Raw genomic sequence first — 26,155 nt, 5'->3', positions numbered from 1 at the left:
GAGGCAGCTGATGGATGTTTCTCTCTCATCGATGTTTCTGACTCTCTACCCCTCTCCCTTCCTCTCTGTAAAATATCAATAAAATATATTTAAAAAATATTTTATTGATTCTTTTAGAGAGGAAGGGAGAGAGCACAAAACATTGATGAGAGAGAAACATTGATCAGCTACCTCCTGCACACACCCCCCCCTCCCCCCACTGGGGATGTGCCTGCAACCAAGGTACATGCCCTTGACTGGAATCGAACCCAGGACTCCTCAGTCTGCAGGCTGACACATCATCCACTAAGCCAAACTGGTTTCGGCCATCTTGTTCTAATTTTACAAATGAGTGTGCGTCTGTGGATACATGGCATCCATTACCTAGACTGAGTCTGTTTCTTTGTGGACCACCGGCCCTTCCGGTAAGAAAGAGCAGAACAGAACGCACACAAGCAGCACCAGAGGACAAAAGCAGGTCGTGCTGGGCAGAGTCTCCATGAGGTTCACGGGCCTCGGCCTCCAGCCTGCGGTCAGGCCTGTGGCCGTGTCTGCCCTCCCAGCGGGCAGTGCCAGGCGGTGCTCGGCGGTACGGCCAGGGAGGAAGGAGACAGAGGCCTGGGCGGGGGATGCAGCCGTGTGGACAGCCTCAGCGCCGCGCAGAGACCGGCTGTGCTCGTGGGTGGGGCGCCCGTCGTGCAGGGAGACACAGCCTGACTCCTGCCGTTTCTCCGTTCCCGCAGGGAGAAAAGGGCTCCGCTGGCCCCGTGGGACTGCCCGGCCCCAAGGTCAGTACCGGGGCCGGCCGGCCGGGGTGGCTCTGAGCCCGGACACCTCGGCCGTGCTCTCCGGGGGAGGAGGAACCCGGTGCTCGGCCCCTGTCCGGCGGGCGTGGCTCCCGGCCGGGCGGGGTGGAAGGAGAAAGCAGGGGCGTGAGCCTCTCTCTGCTCCATTTCTCACCCCGAAACTGAGCAAGGAGAGGGACACAGCCCCGACTCAGCCGCAGCCGAGCTGGGGTGCCGCCTGGGGCTGCTTTTAGAAAAAAAAAAATTAATGTATTTTTATTTCAGAGGAAGGGAGAGGGAGAGAAAGAGAAACATCAATGACGAGAGAGAGTCATGGATCGGCTGCCTCTTGCACGCCCCACATTGGGAATTGAGCCCGCCACCCGGGCATGTGCCCTGACCGGGAGTGGAACTGTGACTTCCTGGTTCCTAGATTGACCACTGAGCCACACTGGCCGGGCAGACCTGGGGCTTCTAACGCTCCTCGGGGCCCGGGCTCGGTGCAGGGCCAGGCCGTTCCCAGGAACAAGCGTGACCTTGCAGGCACTCGCTTCCTCAGAGGCCCTGGCTCCTGGGGAGGAGGCTGGGAAATTACCCAGCTCTCCCCTCCTCGGGCTGGGCGGGTGGCCTCGTGGTGCAGGTGACAAGGCCAAGGTCAGCTGCTCCCCGGGTGGGGCTCGCGGGCTGTGGGCAGCCGTGCGGGGCCCTGAGGGAGGACCTCCATGATGTTCATCTCCCGTTTCCACTCCCCAGGGCGACAGGGGCAGCCCCGGGCTGTTCGGGGCTCCGGGACCCAAGGGTGAGAAAGGCGACTCGGTGAGTGCTGCCCCCCCCATTCCCCCGCTGGCTGGGGAGGGAAACCCCGGGCCCCAGTCATGCCTGTCCCTGGAGTGCATGGGCCCTGGTGGGCGCCAGGCCCTGAGTCCTGTCCCTCCCTCACCACGAAGCCCTGGCTCCTGGCTGTGGGCCCGGGGGTGGGGCGTGTGGGCAGGGCACATCCGGCCGCTCTGACCGTGACCTCACCTCCACTCTCACCCTGGACCTCGGCCACCTGATGGGAAATCACGTGCCCACCTCTTCCCCGGCCCCTGCGTGCACTCCCTGCAGGACCAGTGTGCCCTCCACCCGCCTGGTGCCCCCCCTCCTGTCTGGCTTACATTGTCTCTTCACGCACAGTTGGCAGTGGGGTGCCCTGGGGTACCCCGCCCCCAGGTCTGGGTACCCACCGCCTCTGTGCTCCACGTCACCTCCCTTCCCGGGCCCAGCGTGCAGGAGGCTGCCTCTCGGTGATGCTGAGCCGGGAGGACGGGGAGCAGCGGGCTGCGGCGTGGTGGGGGGTGTACATGCGACGGTGCCCGTGAGCATCACCGCTCTGCACGGCGGTGGCCGTCTCGTAGGCTGCGGGGCAGAGCCACGAGAAGCTGCCCACGTGTCCGTCCCCGGGAGCGGCTGCCACGCGATGCCAGGCCCCCGGAGGCCCCAGGGTCACCTCTGCCCTCTCCCTTCCTCCTCAGGGCCGAGGACCATTCGTCCACGGAGAGAAGGGTGAAAAGGTGAGCGTCTCCCTTGCTGTCGGGCTCCCCAGGGCCCCGGAGGTGGGTGTTTCCGTCTGCTCTGTCTGTCCTGACAGCTCAGGAGGCGCAGCCTCAGGCTCCTGATGCCCGGAGGCCCCCCGGTGCCCGCAGCCCTGCCTGAGGCACGGCTTCTGCCCCCGGAGCTGCAGGGCCACAGCCAGAGCGGGGCCTCTTGTGCTCCGTGAGGGCGGGAGGGACAGGCAGCCGGACGGACGGGCCCGATGGCTCTGTCCTTGGCTCCCACGCTGGGCCGTCAGCTGTGCGTTCTCAGCAGAGTCTGCGTGCTGGCTGCGCCACAGGAGCGGCCGTGTGGCTTGGGTGCCACCTCCGCTCTGAGCCGCTGCTCTCCCCTCCGCAGACATGGGGAGGTGGGGGGTGGAATGCTGACGCCTGCAGGCCTGGCAGGGCGGCTCTCAGATTGGGCCCGGGCCCCCTGCAGCCCGAACCCCTGGAGCTTCCTCGTGTGGGGTCTCTGGTCTCCCTCGGAGGACGGGGCAGCCCCGTGGGTCCCCCGGGCCAGAGTCCACAGAGGGGAGACGGTCACTGTGACTAAGATGCGTGAACAGGGCTGAGCAAGTGGCCTCCTGCTAGAATATTCTCTCCAGAGGGATTTGCAGAGGGGTGGGGGCAGGGAGGGTGATCGGAGGGACGGGGGCCTTGGGGCGGGGCATCACGTGACCGATCTGGCTGTGACCTTTGTGTGTTTTTGTGTCATTTACCTGGAGACGGTGTGCGCTGGCCCTGGAAGACTGGGACCACGGAGAGCAGGGGGCGGGGGTGGCCTGCATGCCCTCCCTTCTCTCGGGTCCTCAGTGAGGAGGTGGTGTGTGTGGGTCCTGCGGGGCGGGCCCTGGTCAGTACGCGTCTCTGGAGGTGTGGTCTGCAGACCCCGGGTATTAAAGTCTAGAAACAGCACAAACACGGCCACAGCGGGCAGTTTCCCGTGAGCAATCTCATGGTGCCTCCCAGGGTCCTGCTCTGGGCGACCAGGGCCTGCAAGGGAGGAAGCTGCAGCCTTCCTGGGCCCACAGCGCCCTCTGGTGCCGGGAAGCCAGAGCGCAGGCTCCAGGCTGGCTCTGCAGGGCCCCTGCCAGGTGACCTCTGTCTGGAGAGGCCCTGCCTGCCTTCCCGGGGTTTGGCCTCCTTTCCTGGCCCCTGGGGAGCCTTGGTTTGGGGCTCAGTCCAGGCTGGGGAAGGTGGGCAGACCTGGCCTGGGTCCCTGCTCTGCTGCGGCTGGGAGAGCTTGGTTCACTGCCTCTCTGGGCCTCAGCTTCCTCGTCTGTGAGGTGGAGCCAGGCATGCCGACCCCCTGGGCTGTGTCGGGGGACAGTAGGAGGTGGATGATGCCCACGGAAGCACCCGGCGTTGTCCCTGGCCCAGGGAAGCTGCACGTATAAATCTGCGCAGCCGCTGAGCCACACGGCCGGGCCCTGGCGCCTTTCCTAAGCCAGTTCACACCGAAAGAGCTCAGGACTTTTGCTTGGGAGTCAGAGACAGCGGCTCCGCCCCCTGGGCCCGGGGTGGGAGGGGGGAGCTGCACATCCCTGCTGTTCGGCTGCCGGGAGACGGGCAGGTTCCAGCAGGGGAAGGAGGCGCTCAGAGTGGGTCCTTGTGAGCAAGTGACGCTGCTGAGCAGAGTCAGGGCTCGACACAGGGCTGTCTCAGAGGAGGCGGCTGGCACCCACATGGGAGCTGAGCTGGCTCCAGATGCAGTGGGAGAAGGCCTCCAGGCAGCGCCGGCCGAGCCCGGGGCAGGGAGAGAAGTGCTGAGTAGCCTGGTTTCCCCGGAGTGGGAGGGGGTGGCCCCCGGCCCCCGTGGTGGCGTCTGGCCCACCCTCCCCATGCCCAGGCCCTGGAGATGCGAGGGACGGAATTGGGGCAGAGCGTCCGCAGAGCGGGTCCTGGCTCAGCAGCTCCTCACTCAGCGCTCGCTGGAGGGAAAAACCCAGAAACAGCCGCCTGGGAGCCTGCCGTAAGCATCTCCATGGGCGCCCGCGCGCAGTAACTACAGCTCCGTGTGGCCGCTGTGCGACTGCTCAGAAAATACACCCGGGCCCAGCGCCAGCCTCGCTGAATGTCCCTGGGCTGCGAGGCCGCAGCAGACAGAGCGTTCCGCCCCTCAGGCCTCGGTTCCTGCTCTGTCATGCTTGTCCCCTGTTTCTAGCGGGGCCAGCACCCCGCCTGGGGACCGCTGGTGCGAGGGTGTCTGCACCCTGACCCACAGCCCCGGCTGCCCCGACTTCCCAGGATGCTCGCTGCCTCTGGAAACTCCAACTGGACGACCCCAGAGGCTGCGGGGCCCCCTGCAGGCGCCTGAGCTCCGAGGTCATCGCGTAGGGGGGTCTTTGCGGGTTGGCTCACCGTGACGTTAGAGACATCGGTGCCGGCTGGGAACCGGAGGCCAGAGATGAAGTGAAGGAGGGTCCTGAGGAGGCGGGTGCAGGCGGACTGTGAGCCGCCCAGCCCCTGGGGCTGAGAAGAGCGGCGGCTGCCCCCCTGTATGCCACCCCCAGGGGGCCGGCGCTCCCTCCTCTGATCTGGAGTTGGACAGTGTGGGCACCTCCGAGCTGCTGTGGACCACGCACCGTCTGCCTCTCGGGCCAGGCAGGAGGCTTGAGGGGACTCCCAGTGGCAGGCTGAGGGGACAGAGGCCGTGCCTGTCTGTCTGACCCCAGGCCCCCGCTCGCCCGGTTTCCCCAGGCGATGCTCAGACCTGAGTGTCCTTGACCCTCAGAGCCAGGCCCCTGTGGGAAGCAGCTTCTTTTGTCCGGTGAGCCAACCCGCAAACACCCCCTGCGCGATGACCTCGGAGCTCAGGCGCCTGCAGGAGGCCCCGCAGCCCCTGGGGTTGAAATTTCCAGAGGCAAATTTTTGCCTGGGCCCTAACACACGATGGTGTGTGTGTGTGTGTGTGTGTGTGTGTGTGTGTGAGAGAGAGAGAGAGAGAGAGAGAGAGAGAGAGAGAGAGAGAGACATCTGAGGTCTGTCCATGCCCGTTGCCTCTGGCTCGGGGTCCCCTCCTCTCAGGTCAGGCCCTCCCTCAGCCGGCTTCTATTCTTAGCCCGCCGCTAATGCGTGTTATTCACGGCCATTGGGCTGGATAACGGAGGTGGAGGGCCTCCTATTTTTGTAATAATTGAAGGGTTTGGGGTAAACACGTTGGCTGCGTGTGCGCCCTCCAGAAGGAGGTGGTGGGCAAAATGCCAGAAGCTGAAATACATGAAGGTGCCCCGGACCCTGTCCGTGGTGCTGAAGGACGCACGGGACGGTTGTGTGTTCAGGGGACCTCACAGCCCCAGGCAGAGCCAGCTAGGGACGCCTGCATTTCCCCCCAGCTCCGTCCGACACTCACTCGGGGCCATCCCAGGACCCAGGGCTGCACCCAGCAGGTGGGGGCGTTTATGGGAATTAGGGTGGGGGTGCGAATGCTGGCGGCCGGCCGCTGGCCTGGGAGGGCCGGGAGGCTGAGGGCTCGGCCCTCACAGCTGTGTGGCCCTGGGCAGTCCCTCCACCCCTGCAGCCCACGCTTTTCTCAGCATAAACCAGGGCTGCCAGCTGCCCCAGAGGGCTGCTACCAGGATGCAATGAGCCAGAGAAAATAAATGAGTTATATTTGTGCAAAGCGCTCGTACGTGTTAAGGGTAATTGCCCTTTCAGCAGCACGGCACTCCATTTCTTATACACAAATGATGTCCCCTCTGCCCTCGCATCCGGAGGTCTGATCCCCAGGGGCGCCCCCGGCTGGGAAATGCCAGGGATCCTTCCCCCGAGGGGACTCAGGAAGCCGGGGGCGGGGCGTTGTTAGAAAGTGCATTCCAGGTGCTGTGCACAGGGGAGTGCCCTGTCCTCTCCTCAGTTCATCCCAAATGGCTCATCGAGCAGCTGGAGGGTGTTCTTAAAAAAAAAATAAAATTATTTATTTTTACAGAGAGGAAGGGAGAGGGATAGAGAGTTAGAAACATCCATGAGAGAGAAACATTGATCAGCTGCCTCCTGCACATCTCCTACTGGGGATGTGCCTGCAACCAAGGTACATGCCCTTGACCGGAATCGAACCCGGGACCCTTCTGTCCGCAGACCGATGCTCTATCCACCGAGCCAAACCGGTCAGGGCTAGAGGGTATTCTTGTCCCCATTTTACATGCTCATTGACCACATGAGCAGGAGCAGGGAGCCTGTCTGTATACGTGGCCCAGCCTGGACCCAGGCTGTGGTCCGGCTCCCCGGCCTGCACTTAGCGGTGCTGAGAGGCGGTTCTCAGACACTGACTGAGCCCCCGAGCCGCCTGGATGGCTTGTGAGAACACCTGCTGGGCTGTACCCCAGTGTCCCAGGCTGCCGGCGCCAGGCACCCCCCCCCCTGAGGACCACGGCCCAGAGGACTCTCTGATCCCACCAGGAGCACCGGGCCGGGCTCCCCCTGGTGGGCGAAGAGCTCACAGCACCCTCCTGCCCGGAGCCACCTCTCGGTCAGCGTTCAGGGAAAGGCCTGACCGTTCATAACGCAGACGTGCCGGACGCCGGCTCTCCTTCCTCGGACTTTCGCCCGATGAGGTCACCCCCAATCCCCGGGCTCCGGTTCTGGCCCCTGGGCGTGGCGGGCCGCTTCCTGCCAGATGGCCCTCTCCGGCGGCTCCCAGTGAGCTCACGGGGCGGGGCGGGGCGGGTGCACAGAGGTCAAGGCCTTGACGTGGGCTCAGGGCCGGACGTGGAGGCACAGCTGCCGGTGTGCACGGGGCTGAGCCTCTTTCCCAGCCTGGGCACCGTCCGGAACGGGTCTCGGTCTTATCTACGTCATCCTCTTACCCGAGTGGTTTCCTCTTATTTTTTTAAAACATATTTTTATTGATCTCAGAGAGGAAGGGAGAGGGAGAGAGAGAAACACCAGTGACGAGTGAGAATCATGGACCGGCTGCCTCCTGCACGCTCCACGCTGGGGATGGAGCCCACAGCTCAGGCCTGTGCCCCGACCGGAAATGGAACCTCAGCCTCCGGGTTCATAAGTCCATGCTCACTCAACCCCTGAGCCATGCCGGCCAGGCGAGCGAGTTCCTTCTCACAGGCGAAGCATGAGGCTTGGACCATTGACCCAAAACGGCGGCACTCATGCTGGTTTCCAGCCCCCCCTGCGTGCAAAATGTCATCACGGCGTCTCAGGAGCCCCGTGTGCGGAGCCCTGTCCCCAGGGTCCCTCTTTTGACGGGTGTGGCTGAGACACCACCCAGCAGGGCTCAGCGGCTCTGCTCAGTGGCAGGAGTTACGTGGGGAGCCCAAGCGCCTGCGTCTCTCACCCTCCCAGGCGCTGCCCCGGTGCCGGGAGGGGGCTGGGGGGCACTCCGAGCAGCCACACCTCAGCGGTCCTGCCCGCCGTCTCCGGTGCCAGCACACCCGGAGCCCGTCCCAGCGCCTCCTCCCCGCTAACGCTGTGCTCTCTGTTCCCAGGGTTCCCTGGGCCCGCCCGGCCCCCCCGGGAGAGACGGCAGCAAAGGCGTGCGGGTACGTGTGTCCGGCCGCCCTCCCGCCGGGCTGCGCCAGGCTAGGACCCCCGCCCTCTGCGGGGATGGCCCTGCCGGAGGGCAGCCTGGGTTACAGTGGCAGCTGCAGCGGTGGCTCCGGCCTCCCTGCCTGCGCTCGGAGCTGTTTCTCCGTTAGTTCCGCCGGGAGGGCGTGTCCCCAGTGCCCAGACCTGGCACCAAACGGAGGCCCAAGGGGAGGGGTTAGCCCCCGACCCCCGTGTGTAGCTGGAGGAGTCGGAGGGGGGGGCCCGCACAGCACTGTCCCCCGCAGGGCCTGCCCGCCTCCCTGTGCCACCCCCTTCCGCCTCCACACGGGAGCCCACTCCGGACGGGCAGAGCAATCTCCCCTCCGGGCTCAGCTTCTCCCCGGGAACCCCCGGAGACGGGGTTGGGGTGCCCACCCCCTCCCTATGCGATGGAAGCCACAGTGGCCAGGCCTCAGTGCGGGAGCCCCCGAGCCCCCCGCTGTCAGCGCTCGAGGACGGGGGGTCTGGGCGGAGACGGGACAGAAACGGGAGCCCACGAGGCTCCAGGCCCCCTCTCGCTCCTCCGTGGAGACAGCCTCCCGTCGCCCCCGTGGCTCCACTCCCCCGGCCCGACCGTGCTTCCTCCGAGAGCCTCCGAACCGGGCGGCGGGCCAGGTGACCCTCCCCACCACGCTCGGCTCCTTCGCTCCCCGGAGGGGGCTGGAGGGGCCTGGGCTCTGACCGCGGGGCCACCCCCCACCGCAGTGCGTCCTCAGCTCCAGGGAAGGGGACCCAGTGGGGGCTGCCCGTGGGGCCCGGCCCGGCCCCCGGGGGTCCTGACGGTGCGGTCTGTCCTGTGTGCAGGGGGAGACTGGAGAGCCAGGGCTGCCTGGTGAGGTGGGCATGCGGGTGAGTGCTCCAGCTGCGTCATCGGTCCCGGGGGGCAGGCCTGGTGCAGACCCACAGCTATAGGTGGGGGGGAGGGGGCAGGCCCGGTGCAGATCCACAGTTTCAGGTGGGGGGAGGGGCCCAGGGGCCTCCCTGCCGTGGGCATGTCTGTCCACAGGTGGTTTTCCCCACATTCTTACAAAACGAAGCCTCCCGCAGCCTGCGTTTACCTGCTTCGTTTCACAAGAGCCCGGGGACCCTGCCCCCGGCGGGCGGCACGGAGACACGGCGCCCTGGGCAGTGCGTGTCCCTCCCCGGCGGGGCGGCGTCTGCACACGGCTCCCCGCCTCCCCGAGGTGGTTTCCGATTCCACTGAAATCGATGCGGCCGTCTCCGCGTGTCCTCTGTCTTCATTCGGGAGAGAGCACACACGGCACGCCTTTTAACTTAAACGGCTTTTAATAGACGCGGCCACATCGGTTACTGAAAGGCCGTGGCCGCGCTGGTGCAGGTGGCGGGGGAGGGGGGGGCCCTGGGGCTGTGGGCATTGGCGGGGCCGGGTCAGGCCCCATCTGGCTGCAGGGCCGGTGGCAGAGCGAGCCCTGCAGGCCTCGGCCGTGGGCATCAGGAGCTGTGCCCATGTCCTGGCCTGGTCATGGCACAAGGGGCACGGGGCTCGGGGCAAGGGGCACAGGTCAGGGGGCAAGGGGCACAGGTCAGGGGCGAGTGGAGGTGGGAGTGGTCGCATTGGCCTCATCAGAGCTCAGATGCGCTGGTTGCTAGTCCGTGACGCTGAGCTGATGGGAGGTGAGTCAGGAGGTGGCAGGGGGCTTGGGGGTGGGGTCCGGGGGTCTCGGTGGGACCGTGGGAGCAGAGTGGCAGCGGCGGGGGAGAGCAGGGTCTCACGCCCACGTGGTGTGGGCTGAGCGTGGCCTGGGCCCCCGCCCTCGCTTCCCGCTTGCAAACCTGTGGCTCTCCTCACAGGGGTCGCCGGGGCCGCCCGGACTTCCCGGCCCTCCCGGCCACGTCGGCGCTCCGGTAGGTACCGCGCTGGGCTGTGCCCCTCTCTGGGGGCGGGAGACCAGGCTGTGGGACAAGGCTCCCTCCTTCTCCCCCCCCCCCCCCCACATCCATCCACGGGGACCGCTGTCCCGCACGTGTGGGGGGAGTGACTGACGGGTCTCGGCGCTGGGCGGCCGGGGCCCTGGCTCGGGAGCCTGCCCTTGGCCAGAGGAGCTCAGGGGCCAGCTGTGTCCCAGCCTGTCCGGAGGCCCTGGTCACCCAGCCCCGGGGCCAGCCGGGAGCCCCTCTGCTGGCGGGCTGAGGGGAGAGCAGCCGGCTGTGTGTGGGGACTCCTCACCCCGCCCCGCAGCCGTGCCTGGCCCCACGGTGAGGACAGAAGCTGGACCTGTATGTGGTGGTGACTAACCTCCCCCCTCCTCTCCCCACCCCCAGGGTCTCCAGGGAGAGCGCGGGGAGCGGGGAGCCCGAGGAGAAAAGGTACGTGCTCGCTCTGCACACGGACGCAGCTCCCGTGGGGAGAGGAAGAGGGCGCCGGGCCGTCCGCTCTGTGCCGTGTGTGCGTATGCGTGTGCATGCGTGCGGGTATGTGTGTGTGTGTGCATGTGTGAGTGTGCGTGTGCATGTGTGCGGGTGTGTGTGTGTGTGTGCGTGTGCACGCACATGCCTGTGGGGTGCCCGGGGCCCTCCGGGTCAGGTCTGGGAGAGGGAGTGCGGCGTGGCCCATGGCCTCCTGCTCAGTGACGTGGGCCCTGCCTGCCTTGGGGGCCAGAGCGGGGATCCCAGCGAGGCTCCTGGAGGGCTGTGACCCTCTGCGTGTCAGACTCTGCGTGTCAGACTCCCCCCGCGGCTCAGAGGACATCGACACGGAAGGCTGCTCTGAGCAGCGGGAGCGTGAACACTTGTAAAATCCTGTGGGCAGCACATGACATGTGTTTACAACAGGGACAGACAGACAGATAGAGAGCAGGGAGGAGTGGGAGGAGCAGGAGCCGGGCCTGCTGCCTCAGCCTGGGGCAGGTCTGGCTGCAGCACTCACTCTGGGGGCGGAGGCCCTTCTCGGCACCCCCTGGTTCCCGCTGTCAGAGGCCCGGCCGTGGGCTCTGAGGGGTATGAGAACAGTCTAGATCCTCGCCGGAAACCTTTTCGGAGCAAGCAGCGTGGAGGAGGAAACACACCACACGCCCTCCCCTGTGACATGCGTGTAGCAACACCCAGAATCCAGAATTGCCAAGACTTCAGCCCCCAAGGCAGGCTCGGAGGTTTGGCTTTGAGTGGGGTTCTCGCGCCCTCTGTTGACAGAGCCTCGGAACTGCAGCCTGTGGGCCCCGCAGGAGGGGTTGAGACCTGAATACCTGAGGCGGGAAAACCCACCCACATGGGACTTTGAGGGATCCCTCCTCCCCCCAGCCCGGAGGCCAGGGCGTGAGGAGACTGTGGTTCAGAGAGGCTCCATGCCGCCCCCCGCCCCTCACAGATCAGGGAAGTGAGAGGCAGGGCTGGGACCCAGGTTTCCCTGACCTTTGACGTCTGCTCCTTGGCCGCTGACACGCTTCCTCGCTGGGCTGTGGCCGGTGTGAGGGTGTCCTGCAGCTCAGGCGCCCGGGGGAGGGTGGAGCCCGTCCAGGCGGGCCCTCGGCCCCTGTGTGCCTCTCCGTGACCCTGACCCTGGCCTTCTCTCCGTTTCCTCCCTTCGCCAGGGCGAGCGCGGCCTGGACGGCTTCCCCGGGAAGCCGGGGCTGGCTGGGGAGCAGGTAGGTGGCGTTGGCGCCGGCGGGGGTGGGTTTTGTGGGGGGCCGGGGTGGGCTGGGGCTGGAGCGCTGTCCGCTGGGGCCTCGGCCTCCGTGCCGCTCAGCGGGGGGGGGGGGGGGGGGGGGGGCTCAGGCCCGGTGACCAGCCCAGCAACACCCGCCCCGCAGCCGGGGGGAGGCACCCGGAGAACACAGCACCATGAGCCCACCCTCACTCAGCAACGGGCGTGTGCTCATGTGTGTAACGGTCACAGAGGGCGTGCACGTGCTCTGAGAGCTGTGGCCGCTTTGTGAACGTGTGTGTGTTTTATTGTGGACGGTATTACAGTGTCCCCTCTCCCCCCAGGGAGCACCTGGCCCTCCCGGCACGGCCGGGCCCCCGGGAGAGAAGGTAAGCCGGGCCCGGGTGCGAGGTGGTCCGGGCTCCGGACTGACTGGGCGTGAGCTGCCCGTCTGCACGGATCAGTCCTGGGGCGAGGGGGGGGCGCGGGGGGCAGGCTAAAGCCACACCGGCCTGCGCTGGCCTGAGGGCCTCAGCCAGCAGGTCATTTCTGGTCACTTACTTTCTGTTTGCCTACTCGTAGGAATAAAACTTTAATCGGTTCCTATTCTATTCAGACACAGTAGAATATCATGTGACTTACATTGCTTTTGGACTGAGGCAGGGTAGGAATCAATACCCAAAATGCCTTACTTCTTTTCCTCTTCCTCTCCCCTCTGCCATGTTTAACAAGATTTTTACATTTTTTTTGTAACCAGGTTAAGCATTTCTGAAAACGGGCTGGATCCCTGATAAACTGAGCAAAGGGTATCTCTCTCGCTATACTGGTCATCTATTTTATTTTATTATTTTTTTTTATAAAATATATGTTTATTGATTTCGGAGAGAAAAAGACAGGGAGGAGAGAAACATCAATGATGAGAGAGAATCATGGATCGGGTGCCTCCTGCATGCCCCCTGACTAGGGATCGAGCCTGCAACCCAAGCCTGTGCCCTGATGGGACTCGAACCGTGACCTCCTGGTTCATAGGTCGATGCTCAACCCCTGAGCCACGCTGAGCTAAGCCTGTAGAACCGGCCCCTACAGGCTTAGCTCAGTGAATGCCTGTTCGGAGCCCCTGTACCCCGGCTGGACACAGTGTGTGAGAATTCCCCGCAGATCCGGGGGTGCCACAGAAATGGCCGTGAGGAGCATGGCCTTCCTGAGCGTCCGGCAATGGGGTGGGTGTGCTCTGGGGGACAGGAGGGGTGACGAGGCACAGCCCTGCCCCTGACGGCCAGGCTCTGGACCGGCCCTCCGGAAGGACACCCCGTGAGCTGAGCTGGAGGAGAGCTGGGGAGAGGGAGAGCGGGCAGGCAGGAGGAACCAGTGAACTGCGATGGGTGTGGCCCGCGGTACATCTGTCCTCTCGGGTCCCTGAGCTCCGGTGAAGGGGGCTGGCTGACCTGGGCTGGTTCCCAGCGTCCCCTGCAAATGCCGGCCGGGGAGCTGCCCAGCGGGAGGAGGCGGGAGGGTGTGCGGCGGAAGGAAACACACAGGCCCCCGGGCTGCGCGGGCCCTGGGGAGCACAGAGCCTGCCCAGGCTCCTCCTCGGGCTGCGATGGGAGCGGAGCTCATTGCTCGCTCTCCCTCTGAGCATTTTTAGGGTGACGTTTACATGTTATATGATCCCGGTGTCCGGATTCTAAACTTTCCCTGCAGTTCCGTGGCAAGATGCTAAATCCTAAAATAAGCACGCAGTTTATTTCAAGTCACTAAGAAGGAAGGATCATTGGTGTTTGGATCTGATGTCGACTCTTTCCTGAGAAAGGGAGGGCGGAGAGAAGGGGGGAGAGAGTGGCGGGGAGAGGAAGAGAGAGGAGATTATATTAAATTCTAAACTTGCACCTCATCTATGGATTTCTAGAATTAGATTTATTGGGCAACGTTGGTGAATGGGGTCAGGCAGGTTTCAGGGTGAGTTTCTGTGTGACAGACCTGTGGTGGCACCATGTGCCCAGCACCCGGAGTCCCCCCTTCTCCCGCCCCGCGTGTTAGGACCCCGCTCTCCACCGCCCCTTCCTCTGGCAGCCGCCGCTTGGCTGACGGTGCTCTGAGGTTCCGGTTCGCGTCCCTCGTGGGAGTGAGGTCATAGGGTTCTCTCTTCCTGGCCGTTCCGCCTCACGTGATGTCCTGGGGACCACCGGGTGTGGCCCGTGGTGCTAGTTCGTCCTCCCAGAGAGAGAGAGAAACACTGATGTGAGAGGCCCATGGAATGGGTGCCCCCTGCACCAGCCCTGACCTGGGCCGGGCATCGAACCTGCAACCCTTCGGTACACAGGCCGACACTCTCGCCAAGGAGTGACACCAGCCACGAGGGCATGCCTGTGGCCAAAGGTGACAGGTGGTGCCTACGTAGAGCCCGGGTGTGGCTCTCAGGCTGGGCCTCTGACCCGTCCCCGTCCCCGTCGCTCCGTGGCCGGCGGTAACGGGAGGGACAGGCCCAGGCTCAGGCCTCCTCCCCGTGGAAGCAGGAGGGAGTGCACAGCACTCGGCCAGTCACTCTCTGATGGACCTTCTGACCGCGGGCCGCAGCAGAGATGCCCGGCTACAGTCTGACCTGGCGCCCGGCGCCACAGGGCCCCCTGGCCACGGGCAGGCCGCTCTGCAGCAGAAGGTGGTGGCGGGAGCACCCGCAGACGCAGGACTGGCCTGGGCGCGGCCACAGACGCCGGTCTCCTCCATGGGACTCTGAGTGTGTCTCGGCAGGAGGGGACAGCGTGAGGGCCGTGCGTGGTGGTGCAGAGCAGGGAGTGCCCGTGGACGTGCGGAGACGTGCTGGGCCTGGAGGAGGGGGGCAGGGCAGAGGTGGCCGGCCTGCCCTCCGGTGAAATGTCTGCATCTCCCCGCAGGGCGACGTGGGGCCGGCAGGACCGCCTGGCGTCCCGGGCTCCGTGGTAAGTGGGACCGTCCCGGCGGCTGGAGAGCTGGCAGCCGGGCTGATAGAGTGTCATTGGGGGAGCCCTGCTCCTCGGAGGCTGCACATCTCACTTTCCCCACTGAGATGGGCCAACTCCACAGAAAGTCAGCAATGGCTGCCTCCGGCCGGCCCTGCGGTGCGCGTGCCCAAGTGCAGCCAGAGCTCCATGGAGAACACGCTGCCGCCTTTGCTGACGCCTGTTTGTCCCCGCAGGTGCAGAGAGAGGGCCTGAAGGGCGAGCAGGTAAGCAACGTGGGTCCTCCAGGTGGGCTGCAGGAGGGAGCAGGGGAGGAGGTGGAAGAGGTGAAGAAGGAGGAGGAGGTGGAGGAGGAGGGGAGTCGTGGCTAATGTGTGTTTGCTTGGGTTACAGGGAGCTCCAGGACCACGGGGTCACCAGGGCCCCCCTGGGCCTCCAGGAGCCCCGGTAAGTCACCGTCCCAGCCCAGGTCTGCTCTGCACACAGTAGGTCTGGAAAGCAGCAGGCCTTGCCATTACCCAGCATCCCGTTGTTCCCGAAGCTCAGGCATCGCCCAGGAGGACACTGAGGCAGGTCCCAGTGTGTACAGCCTGCCGCCTGCCTGCATAGCCCCTGCCCCAGACAGGCCTCGGCTGGGGTCCGGGGTTCGCTCTGGTGTTACGTTCCCTTCAGACAATGGGCATGAGAGCATCGGGCGTCCTGCCAGTCAGACCGCGCCCAGTGCACGCGGGCCCTCCCGGAGCTGACGGACGGGCGTCGCCGTGGCACTGATGGCCCAGCCCCGCTCCTCCCTGTGAGGACCTGATGTGTGGGTAACTGTCCCGAGGGCCGCTGGCAGGGCCTCGGCGGCCAGAGCGCTGAGGGCAGATGCTCGATGACTGATGAGAACACCGATGCCACGCCGGCGACCCCGTGCCCCGGGAGCGTGCGGCGTCCTGCGGAGCGACGGGCTCTATTGCAGGAGACAGACGGTTCTCCCTCCTCAGCACCCCGCCAGGCCCCTTCCTCTCAGCATGGATGTGCGTGGCTTCGCTGCGGGGAAACAGAAGCAGCCTGGATGTTTCATTCCTGCAGCGCCGTAGCCCTTCCGTGCAGAGTTCAGTTCGGAAGAGCTGCCTCCGGGGCCGTCACCGTAGGCGCCGCGTCTCTCCGCCGCCACTGCTGTGGCCGCCATGGCGAGGCCTGCCCAACCGTGAGAGCGAGAAGCTAGCGAGGCTTTGTCATGAGGCAGCCTTCTTCGCCCCTCCCTCCTCTGCCGCCTGGGGTGTCCCAGCAGGTGGCCCCCCCTCCCGTGTGCAGATTTGGTGACGATCAGTGAGGAGGGAGAAGAAGAGGAAAGGTCACGCCCATGTGGCCACCTGCTTCCTGTCGCTCAATCGTTAGCTCTGGGCACGTGTGTTTCTGACCCGTCACTGGCCAGCACCGGGCGTCTACACGGAGTGTGAAGCTGGGGACACGGGCGAACAGTCGCCGCCCGGACTCATGGCGGAGGGGAGGAGCGGTGAAGACATGGCTGCGCTCACTCTGCAGGCTCTGCTGCATCGCTCCTACAGACCCTGTGCAGGGAGCAGGGGCAGGCCTGGGGCCACCGGACCTCACAGCCCACCAGCCCCGTGGAGCTGTCCAGGGTCCTGAAGGGCCTCCAGGCTCCATGCTGCTTACAGAACCGGCTCCGTAGGACACATGGGGCCCGACAGCATTGGAGCAAGGCGGCTACGGCCTCGTCCTGCACCGCGGCTCCTTGTAACTTGAAATCATCTTCCGTGCCCAGTCTCGCTGGCGCAGACTGCCCTGTACTGCGTGTCGCTGTTGACAGAGTCAGGCACCCCCGGCCAGTCCTTCTGGGCCAGGGGAGCGAGCAGAGGCGCAGGGCTGAGCCAACGGAGGCCCTGAGGCCTCCTCTCTCACACAGGCCACACAGAGCACTAACGCAGGGCATCGATCCTTCTCACTCCTCCTCTCCAACGCGTGGACTCCACCTGGTTGTGAGCACAATTGATTAGATGAGGTGGGAGCAGGTGGTTCCGTTTTAGATTTGAGGGAACAGCGCGTTTTTCCCGCCCGCCCCCCGCTTCCCGGTCGGCAGGACAGTATTTCCCTGCCCAGGGAACGTGCAGCTGAGGAGTGCCCGAGCTGCTGAGCCTGCAGTTGCCGCGGTCTCATTGGTTTCTCTCTCCCTCCCCAAGGGTCTGACGGGCCCAGACGGCCAGGCTGGACCCCCGGGCCTGCAAGGTCTCCGGGTAAGTACACTTCTCCTTTCCACCCCAGCTCCCCCATCGGCCCCCCACTTAGCAGCTCACCTGGAGGAGGTGTGCCCAGCGTTGAGCCGGGTCTGGGGAGATGGCGGTGAGCTTGGGGTCTGCCCTGAGTCGTGGACATTGCAGCTCACACCTGTGAGCGGTCAGAGCCCTGGCAGGAGAGGCGGCGGGCACTGCTCCCGCCCACTCAGGAGAACGGAGTCAGAAGGATTTTCTCAAAACCACACCCGGGAGCCGCCCGCCAGGGCCGCTTGGAAGGGGTGATGGTAGAGCGAGGAGAAAAGCAGCAGAACCACAGCACTGCCTCCTCCTGTGTCCTGACTCTCCCTGACGGTCTCGTGCATTTCTGGGTGCAGTTCGGTCGCTATAGGATTTGGGTTACAGAAGTGGTGTGGCCCGGTCTACACTCCATGTGGCCCCTGTGGGGAGGACAGGCCACAGGGGACAGAGGCCCTTGAGGAGATGACCATGGGGCCGATGAGAAAGGGGGTGGCCCTGAGCAGGCAGAGGCTGGCAGTGTACCCGTCCTGGGCCAGGCAGTGGGGACTCCGAGACTCGGCAGAGCCCCTGAAGGACCCTGTGTCTGCAGGACGTGGAAGAGGACCTCACGCTGACCACGCGTCTACCTCTTGTTCTCACATAGTGTACACACACACCGCCCAGGGGAAGGTGCCCAAACAGCTAACGCGTTTATGAGCGTTGGACCGATCAGTGCGAGAGTGCGGCCCCCACGCCCTCCCCGGGCGGGGACACACGCGGGTGGCGGGAGACAGAGCCAAAACCGGCCTCCAGCCACCCGGGCTCCGGCCTCCCACACGGAATGTCCAGTTGTAGAGACCGCGTGGTCCCTTCTGTGCCTTTCATTTTGCCTTGACCTTGCTCTGTGGTGCTGAGTCCCACCTCAGCCCGCCTGGATTTCCTCTTTCCTCTTCATTGTCCAAAAAAGAGAAAAAACCCCCACACATCTGTGTTGAAGAGAGTTCTGCCGTCAGGCCTTTGAACTTCGTGTAAAACGTGGGTGCTCGGCCTCAGGACCGCCTGGGGGAGGGGATTCGGAGATGGAAAGTCACATCCGGAAGATGAGGCGGCCCTCCTGCCCGGGCCACGCAGGCCGCCGTCTCTGCTCTGCCCACAAGCCAGGGGCAATCCCTCAGCCCCTTGGCTCACTCCCCCACATCCTGGAGGCGAGAAGGATGGCTGTCCCCTCCTCCTAGCCATAGTGACCCCCAGTGTCTCCTGGGGCCTGGTCCTGCCAGCTCCTTCAGGGCGTATCCCTCAGAGAGCAGCTCTGCTAGCCGCGGGCAGAGAAGAGACAAGCGAGCGGCCAATCGGGCTCAGGGAGGGAGCTGTCCGCAGGCAGGTTCCTCGCTTCGTTCTCACCAGGCCCTTAGGAAGGCGGTGCTTCACTCTCCTTTCGCACGTGAGAAGCCAGGACCCTAAGGTGTAGATCAGATCACCTGTCACCCAGGCGATCGATGGCGGGGCGAGGGTTAGCGCTCTGCCTGCCTGGCTCCACGCCCTCCTCTGTGCTGCGTGAGGGTGGTGTGTGCGTGTGAGTGTGTGCATGTGTGCATGCATGCGTGTGTGTGCATGTGTGTGCTTTTGTGTGTGTGTGTGTGTGTGTGTGTGTGTTTAGGTGACACCAGCGTTAGTTCTGAACTGGATGCTGAGTCCCTGCAGCGGGGCCTGGAAGAGCGAGGGGCCCTGAGCGCTGACAGTGCCTGCCCCGTAGACAGATTGAGCACCACGGCGTTCTCCTTGGGCAGCCACCCTCGGAGCGGGGTCCCCTGTCCTGGAATCTTGGGGCCCATCACCCTGACCCCCAGGAGAGAAATGAGCGGCCTTTGGTCAGCGGCAGCCTGGGTTCCGTTTGCTTTACTTTGCAGTTTTTAAGGCTTTTACCCTGCGCTGCCAGATGGTGCCTGCGCCGTTCGGCTCAGGGCGGCTGTGGGATCCATTCCGCGGCGCCGGGCAGGGTGTACGCGAGGACGGCACCTGGGCGGCTCTCACCGGTAGAAATAATCAGGTTTGACACTTAGCGGCGAGGGGAACAGGAGCCGAGCGAGAGACCAGACGGCGCAGGTCAGAACCCCTTGCGCAGCAATCCTCGCATCTGCTGCCGGCCCCTCTGCGCCCTGCTGACGCCCTGGCCGGGAGGAGCCGGCTCTGAGTGTCCGGCTCCCTCCTCCCCCGGCCGGCCGGCAGCCTCGGAGACATCAGTCCCTGTCAGCACCCGGTGTCCGGAGCGGCTTGAATTGTCTGCCCTCGTGATAAATGACAAACACTTGCCCAGATGCTGTGCTGGCAGCAATTTAAAAGAGAAGAAGGGGAAAAATGACAAGAAAAAGGCTTATTGTTAGTGAAGTAGTTCTCTATTGCTTCAAAACTTGCTCTGGCCAGCACTTCTCAAATCCTTAATTTTATATCCAAAATGCAGAGGTTATGTAACTACTGCTACATCCATTACTAGAGCCACCTTCCTCACCACCACCACCACCTCCACCATCACCACCACCACCACCATCACCACCATCACCACCATCACCATAACCTCTACCATCACCATAACCTCCACCATCACCACCATCACCTCAGTCATCACCACCACCACCATCACCTCCACCATCACCATCACCTCCACCATCACCATAACCTTCACCATCACCATTACCACCACCACCACCACCACTATCACCTCAATCATCACCATCACCACCACCACCACCACCATCACCACCACCATCACCACCACCATCACCACCACCATCACCACCACCATCACCTCCACCATCACCATCACCATCACCACCACCACCACCACCACCACCACCACCACCACCACCATCACCACCGTTACTGCTGTGCATTCCCTAACATCAGGGCCTGTGCTCGGCATCTGTGACCACTGCCTCATTTAGCTTCCACAGCATCGCGAGGATCTGTGTGACCCATGGTCTCACCCGCGATGGGGACTCAAAGGAGCCAGCATCCTGGCTGTTTCCTTTCTTCTCCTTACTGTCACCACCATCTTCCTCCTCCTCACACTTACCTGGTACATTTGCATGGTGCCTCCTTATGCCCTATGAACCGCTTCCTTCAACACTGAGCTATTTCCCCCACTGCTGTCTTCTCAGATGACCACAGGGTTATATTCTCCACCTGAGGAAACCAAGACTCGGCGAGCTGAGTGGCTTGCCTGCCACGCCTGCCTTGGACTTGGCGCTCCTTTCTTTCAGGGCTGCGGAGGCAAGGGCTGGGGCAAGGCCCTGGGCACAGCGAGCAGCCAGGGCGCCCTAACTGCTCACTGAGAGCCCCTGCCCCGTCCTGGTGGGCATAACTCGTTGGCTCCGGGCAGGCAGCCCTGGGGAGTGTCAGGCACGTGCTGTCCTACGTTGCCACGATTCCTCCGGATTGCTGGGGCCTCCTGGGGGAGGGGGCTCTGGCCTGGGACGGGACTTGGACAAGCCGAGGCTGAGCGAAGGGGTGACGGGCAGAGGCAGCCGTGTGGGGCCAGGAGCCCTGAGGGAGTCTTGAGGGCCCATCTGAGCCACTGCAGCTGTTGTTCAGGGTCCAGAGTTTGCGCACCGGGCACAGAAGGTGCCAGAACCACAGCGTGTAGCCAGTCCCATAGAGCGGCCCAGATGCCCTGTCTGTTACGTGAGGAGGAGGAGTGCTGGCTGTGCTGGAGGGGAACGGTGATGGGTTTCTCTTGTCCTTCGGGGAGACTCACCTGCTGGCACGGGTCGGCCCGAATCGCCTGGAGGGGAAGGACGGGCGGCGGGGAGCCGGCGGCCACGGAAGGAGGGCCGAGGCCCTGGCAGTTTGGCTCTGAGTTTGGCGGGACGCGTGGCCTGGAGCCCAGGAGCGTCCCCCTGGTGGGAGGAGCCGCCTTCCAGGGAGGAGCTGGCGGCTGAGCACAGGAACAGACGGGGAGGGCGTGCCCAGGGTGATGATGATGGTGATGGTGGGGGCCTCTGTCTAGTCCTTTGGGGCCACGTGTGAGCAGAATCCTCCCAGGAGCAGAGCTGGGTCCCAACGCTGGGCCTCGCTGCCCGCAGCTGGAGCCACCACCCACCCCTCGAACCCTCGCCACGTCTCTCAGGGCCTGCAGGGCACTGCCCGGTCATCGCCACCGAGAAACTGAACCCCGTGTCCTCGGAGACACGGCCTCGGCCCTCGCCCGCCGCCGCTAACGCTGCCTCTCTTTCTGCACTCAGGGCAAGAAAGGCGAAGTGGGCGTCCCGGGACCGCCTGGACCGCTGGGGCCACAGGTACCCCCCCCCCCCCCCCCCCGCCCGCCTTCTCTGTGGAAACACTGCTCTGTCCCAGGGGGTGACTGACCAGGCAGCACTGGGGGGGGGCGGGGGGGGAGGGCGGGGACCAGGATCTGGGTAGCTGTCCTCGGAGCACTGAAAGGATGCTCAGGGGGCCTGTGCCCTCCGTCCTGCCCGCTCCCTCTGTCTTCCGGCTCGTGGGCTGAGGGAGCACCCACTGTCGCTGTCCTGGAGGAATTTCGGTGCCGAGGAGGGCAGACCAGGGGTGGCAGTGCCAGGAGGAGGGGGAACAGTGGCGTCGGGTGCGGCTGGTCAGGTGGCGGCGGGAGGGGCTGAACCTCAGGGACAGTTTCTGCTCTGACGGGAAGAGGGGAGGGAGGCACGTGTTTCCGCTGCGGTCAGACCCCGCTGTTACCGTTCACGTGTTTCCGCTGCTGTCGGACCCCGCTGTTACCGTTCACGTGTTTCTGCTGCGGTCAGACCCCGCTGTTACCGTTCACGTGTTTCCGCTGCTGTCGGACCCCTCTGTTACCGTTCACGTGTTTCTGCTGTGATCAGACCTCTCTGTTACCGTTCACGTGTCTCTGCTGTGGTCAGACCCTCTGTTACCGTACACGTGTCTCTGCTGTGGTCAGACCCTCTGTTACCGTTCACGTGTCTCTGCTGCGGTCGGACCCCGCTGTTACCGGTCACGTGTACTTGTGTGTGCTCTTGGTGGCACCGTGAGGAAAGAATGCTCGTCCCACTCAGCACCTGAAGGAGCCGAGCGCAGGGCCCCGGTAGCTGCCTGTCAGCCGGACGGCCCACGCAGCCCGGCCCTGCAGGAAGCCCGGCAGCAGCCGGGGCCTAGGCTGCGGTTTTGGTGCCTCTTTTTTAAAATGAGAAACTTCACTGCCAGGATGTGTGTTTGTTTGTCTGTTTGTATATTAAATATGTTTTTATTGGTTTTTGGAAAGCAAGGAGAGGGAGAGTTAGACACATCATTGATCAGCATCCTTCTGCATGCCCCCAACTAGGGGTTGAGCCTGCAACCTAGACATGTGCCCTGACAGGAATCGAACCCTGACCTCCTGGTTCCTGGGCCGATGCACAAGCCCTGAGCCGCCGGCCAGGCAGGTGCTTTGTGTAAAGGAACACGTCCATGATGCCGCAGGTGGCGGCTCCTGTCTCTAGGTGGCCGCTTGGGGAGAGGGGACACAGAGTCCAGTCTGGTCAGGTGTTTGCAGAGGCAGTGATGCCTGGCAGAGCCCCTGGAATCCATGGGGACGCAGCCGGGCGAGGGATGGATGCCTAGGGCGGGTGGGCCTGCAGGCCTGTGGGGTGGGCAGCCCTCGTGGGCGGGCTCAGGGGTCACCCTGCGAGAGGAGGCCTGGCAGAGCGTGACCAGCTCCCCCAGCCAGCAGACGTTTCCATGCCACGGATTTATGCACCTTGTCCCTGCGTCTCCAGATTCCCCCAGCTCCCTACCGGCTCCAGCCAGAACCAGCTGGCTCGCAGGAGTCGCTGCTTGCCATTGGCTTATCGACGGCAATTCGGTTAATCGGCCAATCGTGCATCATCACTCTTCGTGCCAACCGCAGGCTGTGGGCGCTGTCGCCGCAGGAAGATCGGATACCGCTGCCCGGTGATCGGGCTGCGGCTGCCGAGCAGGGAGCACCGCTAGCGGCGTTCATTAGTGATAATTAAAAGAGCCATTACTTCGCTGTTAGCATTCGGGTCTATCGGCTAATCTGTCTCCCTCGCCGATACTGAGATTAGGTGGGCTTAGACAGGCTGATCGATAGCCGGGAGAGGGCAGCCACACTGGCGAAGCCGCCCGGGTGCCGGGCGAGGCCGCGGCCCCCGGGAATCACACCTCAGTGACGGCGGAGGGGCCTCCCACCCGCTGTGTGTGCGGTGTGTGTGTGTGTGTGTGTGTGGGGGGGGTGAGACCGGGGCGCTGGGCAGTGATGACTTTGCCCAAGTCCGTTCTGGTCGCATGGGGTGACCCAGCACTGGACTCCCTTCAGCCAGATTCTCTCATCTCTATGCGATCGTGGCTAGCACGAACAACGGTGTTAATAGTCCAATAGTCTTGGTTCAAACCACCCAATTCATCATCTTTACGTCCAACGCTCAAGTGGCCGTTTGTAAGTGCCCAGTGCCCTCTAGTGGGGACATGACACCGCTCCCCTGTAGCTCTCTGTGAGCCCGGGGCCTCCTTCTCACCCTGACCGCCTCTCCCTGCCGCGCCCTGGGCCTGTCCCTGTGCGATGGGGAGCTCAGGAACAGGAGGGCCCCTGCCCCGAGGGCACGTGGTCGGAGGCACCCAGTTCGCTGGCCTTGAGCTCGGCGGAGGGCGCGAAGCCTTCCTCCTGGGGAACGGAGGGGGTTTCGGGGCGGAGACACTGGAGAAGGGCACTGGAGACGGGGAGCACCGGAGAGGATGCTGAGCCGCCTGAGGCCGGAGGTCGCCCCCAGGACGGCGTGGGCCGCGATCCATCGGGCCCCGCGCTCCCTGGCTGACTCCATGCCGGTCGTGTCTGGGACCCACGTGTGCGTGTGTGTGCTCACACAGGCCGAGCATGTGTATGTATTTTCAATGCCCAGTAGCTCAGCGATATGGCAGGATACACCACGTACAGGTGTGTTCCCGCTACCCCAGGAGGACATGTTAGCATGTTACACGCTTTACTTCCGAGATTTCCTTTTCGGCTTTTCTGTGTTGCTTCAAACACAAGACCTGGCAGGGAAGGCTGAAGCTCCCCGTCACCCTGTGACCCATCTCCTCTCACAGGGCAGGGCTGCTGCCCGCGCCCCTCACCCCTCCCTCCTCACCCCCTCTCCACAGGGCCCCCCCGGACCACCCGGTGTCCCCGGCCCCCCTGGCCCTGGAGGCCCCTCGGTAAGCTGGCTCTGGTGCCCTCTCACCGGGCACTGAGGTGGGGGTGCTGTGGTTGTGGGTGCCAGGGGCATCTTCACGGGTGGCCACACCCACAGGGGACCCGCCTGCGGCCCCAGCCTCTCGCGGCCCCGCCCTGAGCCTCTCGGGAGACACACCATTGGGCTCACGCTCCCCGTTGGCTGGCTGCTGAGCGACACTGCAGAGGAGGCCGCTGGGCTGGGTCCCTTTGGGCGTCTAGCGGGTGCGGTGCGGCTCCCACGCTCAGGAGCGCCAGGGGTGGCGTTTGCCCCCGTTCCCCCCCCCCCCCGCATCAGGGTCAGCCGGGGACGTGGCCGTGGGGAGGGGGGAGACCCCGAGGGGTGGACCCAGCAGGCATTGGCGGGATCCTCTAGGCCAGTGTTTCCCAAACTTTTGACATATGTGTACCCCTTCAATAATTTTCATAACGCTGAGCACCCCTCGTACTCATGAGAACGTAGAATTAGGCGCAGCTAAGCACGGTGCAGTGCATATCCCCACCAAACTCTTCCCGCGCCCCTGGGGGTCCGCGTACCACACTTGGGAAGCACTGCTCTGGGTGGCTCCCCTGCCTCCCCCTGTCCCCCCGCTCGGGAGGCAGGACCTGGCCCAGCGCAGACTACCGCTGCAGGTGGGGCCGCTCACGCTCACGTTCACGGCCGCCTGCTCTGAGCACCGCGAGGCCTGAGTGGAGCCCCTGCCCCCCCACCCCCTCCTCACAGCAGAGGCCGGGCCGGCGGGAGGGGCAGAGGGTCAGAGGTCACACTGAGCCTCCTGTGGTTCCTTCCAGGGTTTGCCCAGAGATCGGCTTCCCGGGAAAACCTGGGCACCCCGGGCCGGCGGTAAGCGGCCCCCCTCCCCTCCCCCCGCCCCCTTCCTGTCCCTTCTGTGCAGGACCCGGCCCCAGCCTGGAGCTGGGCTGCCCTGGGCCTTCCCTCCCAGCGGTGCTCAGCCCGACTCCCTCCTGCTGTGGCGCCTCTGCGTGCTCTGTCCCCTGGCCTGCCCCCACGGCCCCGTGGGGAACGGAGGGACACCCTCTCCCCTGCCCCCACCCTCCGCCCTCGTACCTACAGGCGAATCCCAGAGTCCCCGGCTGTTTAACGTGTGCCTGTCTCCGAGGGACGCCGGCAGGGGCCACGGGCGTGATGGGCAGAGGGAGGAGCAATGGCCCATCCTGAGCGTTCCCCCACCTCCTCCTCTTCCCCCTCCTCCCCCTCCTCCCCCTCCCCCTCCCTTCCTCCCCCTCCTTCCCCTCTCCCCTCCTCCCCCTCCCCCTCCCCCTCTCCCCTCTCCCCCTCCTCCCTCTCCCCCTCCCCCTCTCCCCCTCCCCCTCCTTCCCCTCCTCCCCCTCCTCCTCCCCCTCCCCCTCCTCCCCCTCCCCCTCCTCCTCCTCCTCTCCCCCTCCCCCTCCCTCTCCTCCCCTTCCCCCTCCTCCTCTCCCCCTCCCCCTCCTTTCCCTCCCCCTCCTCCTCCTACCCCCTCTTCCTCCTCCTCCTCCTCCTCCTGTTTCCGGTGGAGGGCTCGGGGAATCAGGGCCTTTTCATTTCTTTCCGGCCCGGTCCGGAGGCCCAGCTCAGCAGGTGTCTGTGCACCTTGTGGTGGGTGGTGGGTGGGTGGGTGAGCTAGGAGGGCATGTTGCCGCCAGCTGCCGGGAGTGCCCTGGGTGGGAGGGCGTGTGGCTGTGGGCTGTCACCTGTGGCAGGACATGGCCCTCAGGGAGCCGGCTCCACTGGGTGCTCTCCGGGGGCCCTGGGAGGGGAGGCCAATGGTCTCTGTGGGGACGAGGGGCGGGAGGACCAGCCCGCAGACCAGCAGCCTCGCGGCGGAGGCCCGGGGCGCAGGCAGCTCCCCGTCTCATTCCCGTCTCCCTCTCCGCTCAGGGGCCGCCTGGGAAGGACGGGCTGCCCGGACCCCCCGGCCTGCCAGGCCCCAAGGTAGGTGTCCTCGGGGGCCCCAGAGGGCAGAGAGGAGAGGAAGGGCACTGTTCCTGATGGTGGGGTTCCCAGGCGGGCGGCTACTGAGACCCCAGCCGTGCACGACTCTGTGCACCAGCCGCTGGTGTTTGATAATACGTCAGAGAAGGAGGCAGGTCCCGCAGGAGCCAGGGGTGGGTGAGCTGCAGTTGGTGGTGGGGCCAAGGGGTCACGCAGAGTGACAGCGAACCCCCCTGAGCAGGGGTCTCTCCTCACCCACCTGGACCCCTGTGCCCGCCCCTGGGCCCCCTCACTGTGCCCGCCCCCTGTGCCTGTCACCCCCCCCCCCCCGTGCCTGCCCCGCCCCCCGTGGACCTGACCGGCTCTCCTCG

General features: G+C 64.8%; 1 protein-coding gene across 1 annotated transcript in view; it reads left to right on the top strand.

Moving 5' to 3' along the window:
- The window catches only part of COL22A1 (collagen type XXII alpha 1 chain), a 96,633-nt gene that overhangs the window by 29,279 nt on the left and 41,199 nt on the right, over positions 1-26,155 (top strand). Inside the window, 18 exon segments of the mRNA XM_084864771.1 lie at positions 723-767; positions 1,518-1,580; positions 2,279-2,317; positions 7,780-7,833; positions 8,684-8,728; positions 9,692-9,745; positions 10,163-10,207; positions 11,428-11,481; positions 11,825-11,869; positions 14,372-14,416; positions 14,653-14,682; positions 14,810-14,863; positions 16,603-16,656; positions 20,892-20,945; positions 23,779-23,832; positions 24,641-24,648; positions 24,650-24,692; positions 25,731-25,784. Of these exon segments, the coding sequence (XP_084720897.1) occupies positions 723-767; positions 1,518-1,580; positions 2,279-2,317; positions 7,780-7,833; positions 8,684-8,728; positions 9,692-9,745; positions 10,163-10,207; positions 11,428-11,481; positions 11,825-11,869; positions 14,372-14,416; positions 14,653-14,682; positions 14,810-14,863; positions 16,603-16,656; positions 20,892-20,945; positions 23,779-23,832; positions 24,641-24,648; positions 24,650-24,692; positions 25,731-25,784 (840 nt within the window).

The sequence above is a fragment of the Pipistrellus hanaki genome, assembly GCF_964339955.1.
Source record: "Pipistrellus hanaki genome assembly, chromosome: 17".
Classification (NCBI taxonomy): Eukaryota; Metazoa; Chordata; class Mammalia; order Chiroptera; family Vespertilionidae; genus Pipistrellus; species Pipistrellus hanaki.
This window is presented reverse-complemented; position numbering and strand designations above follow the sequence as displayed.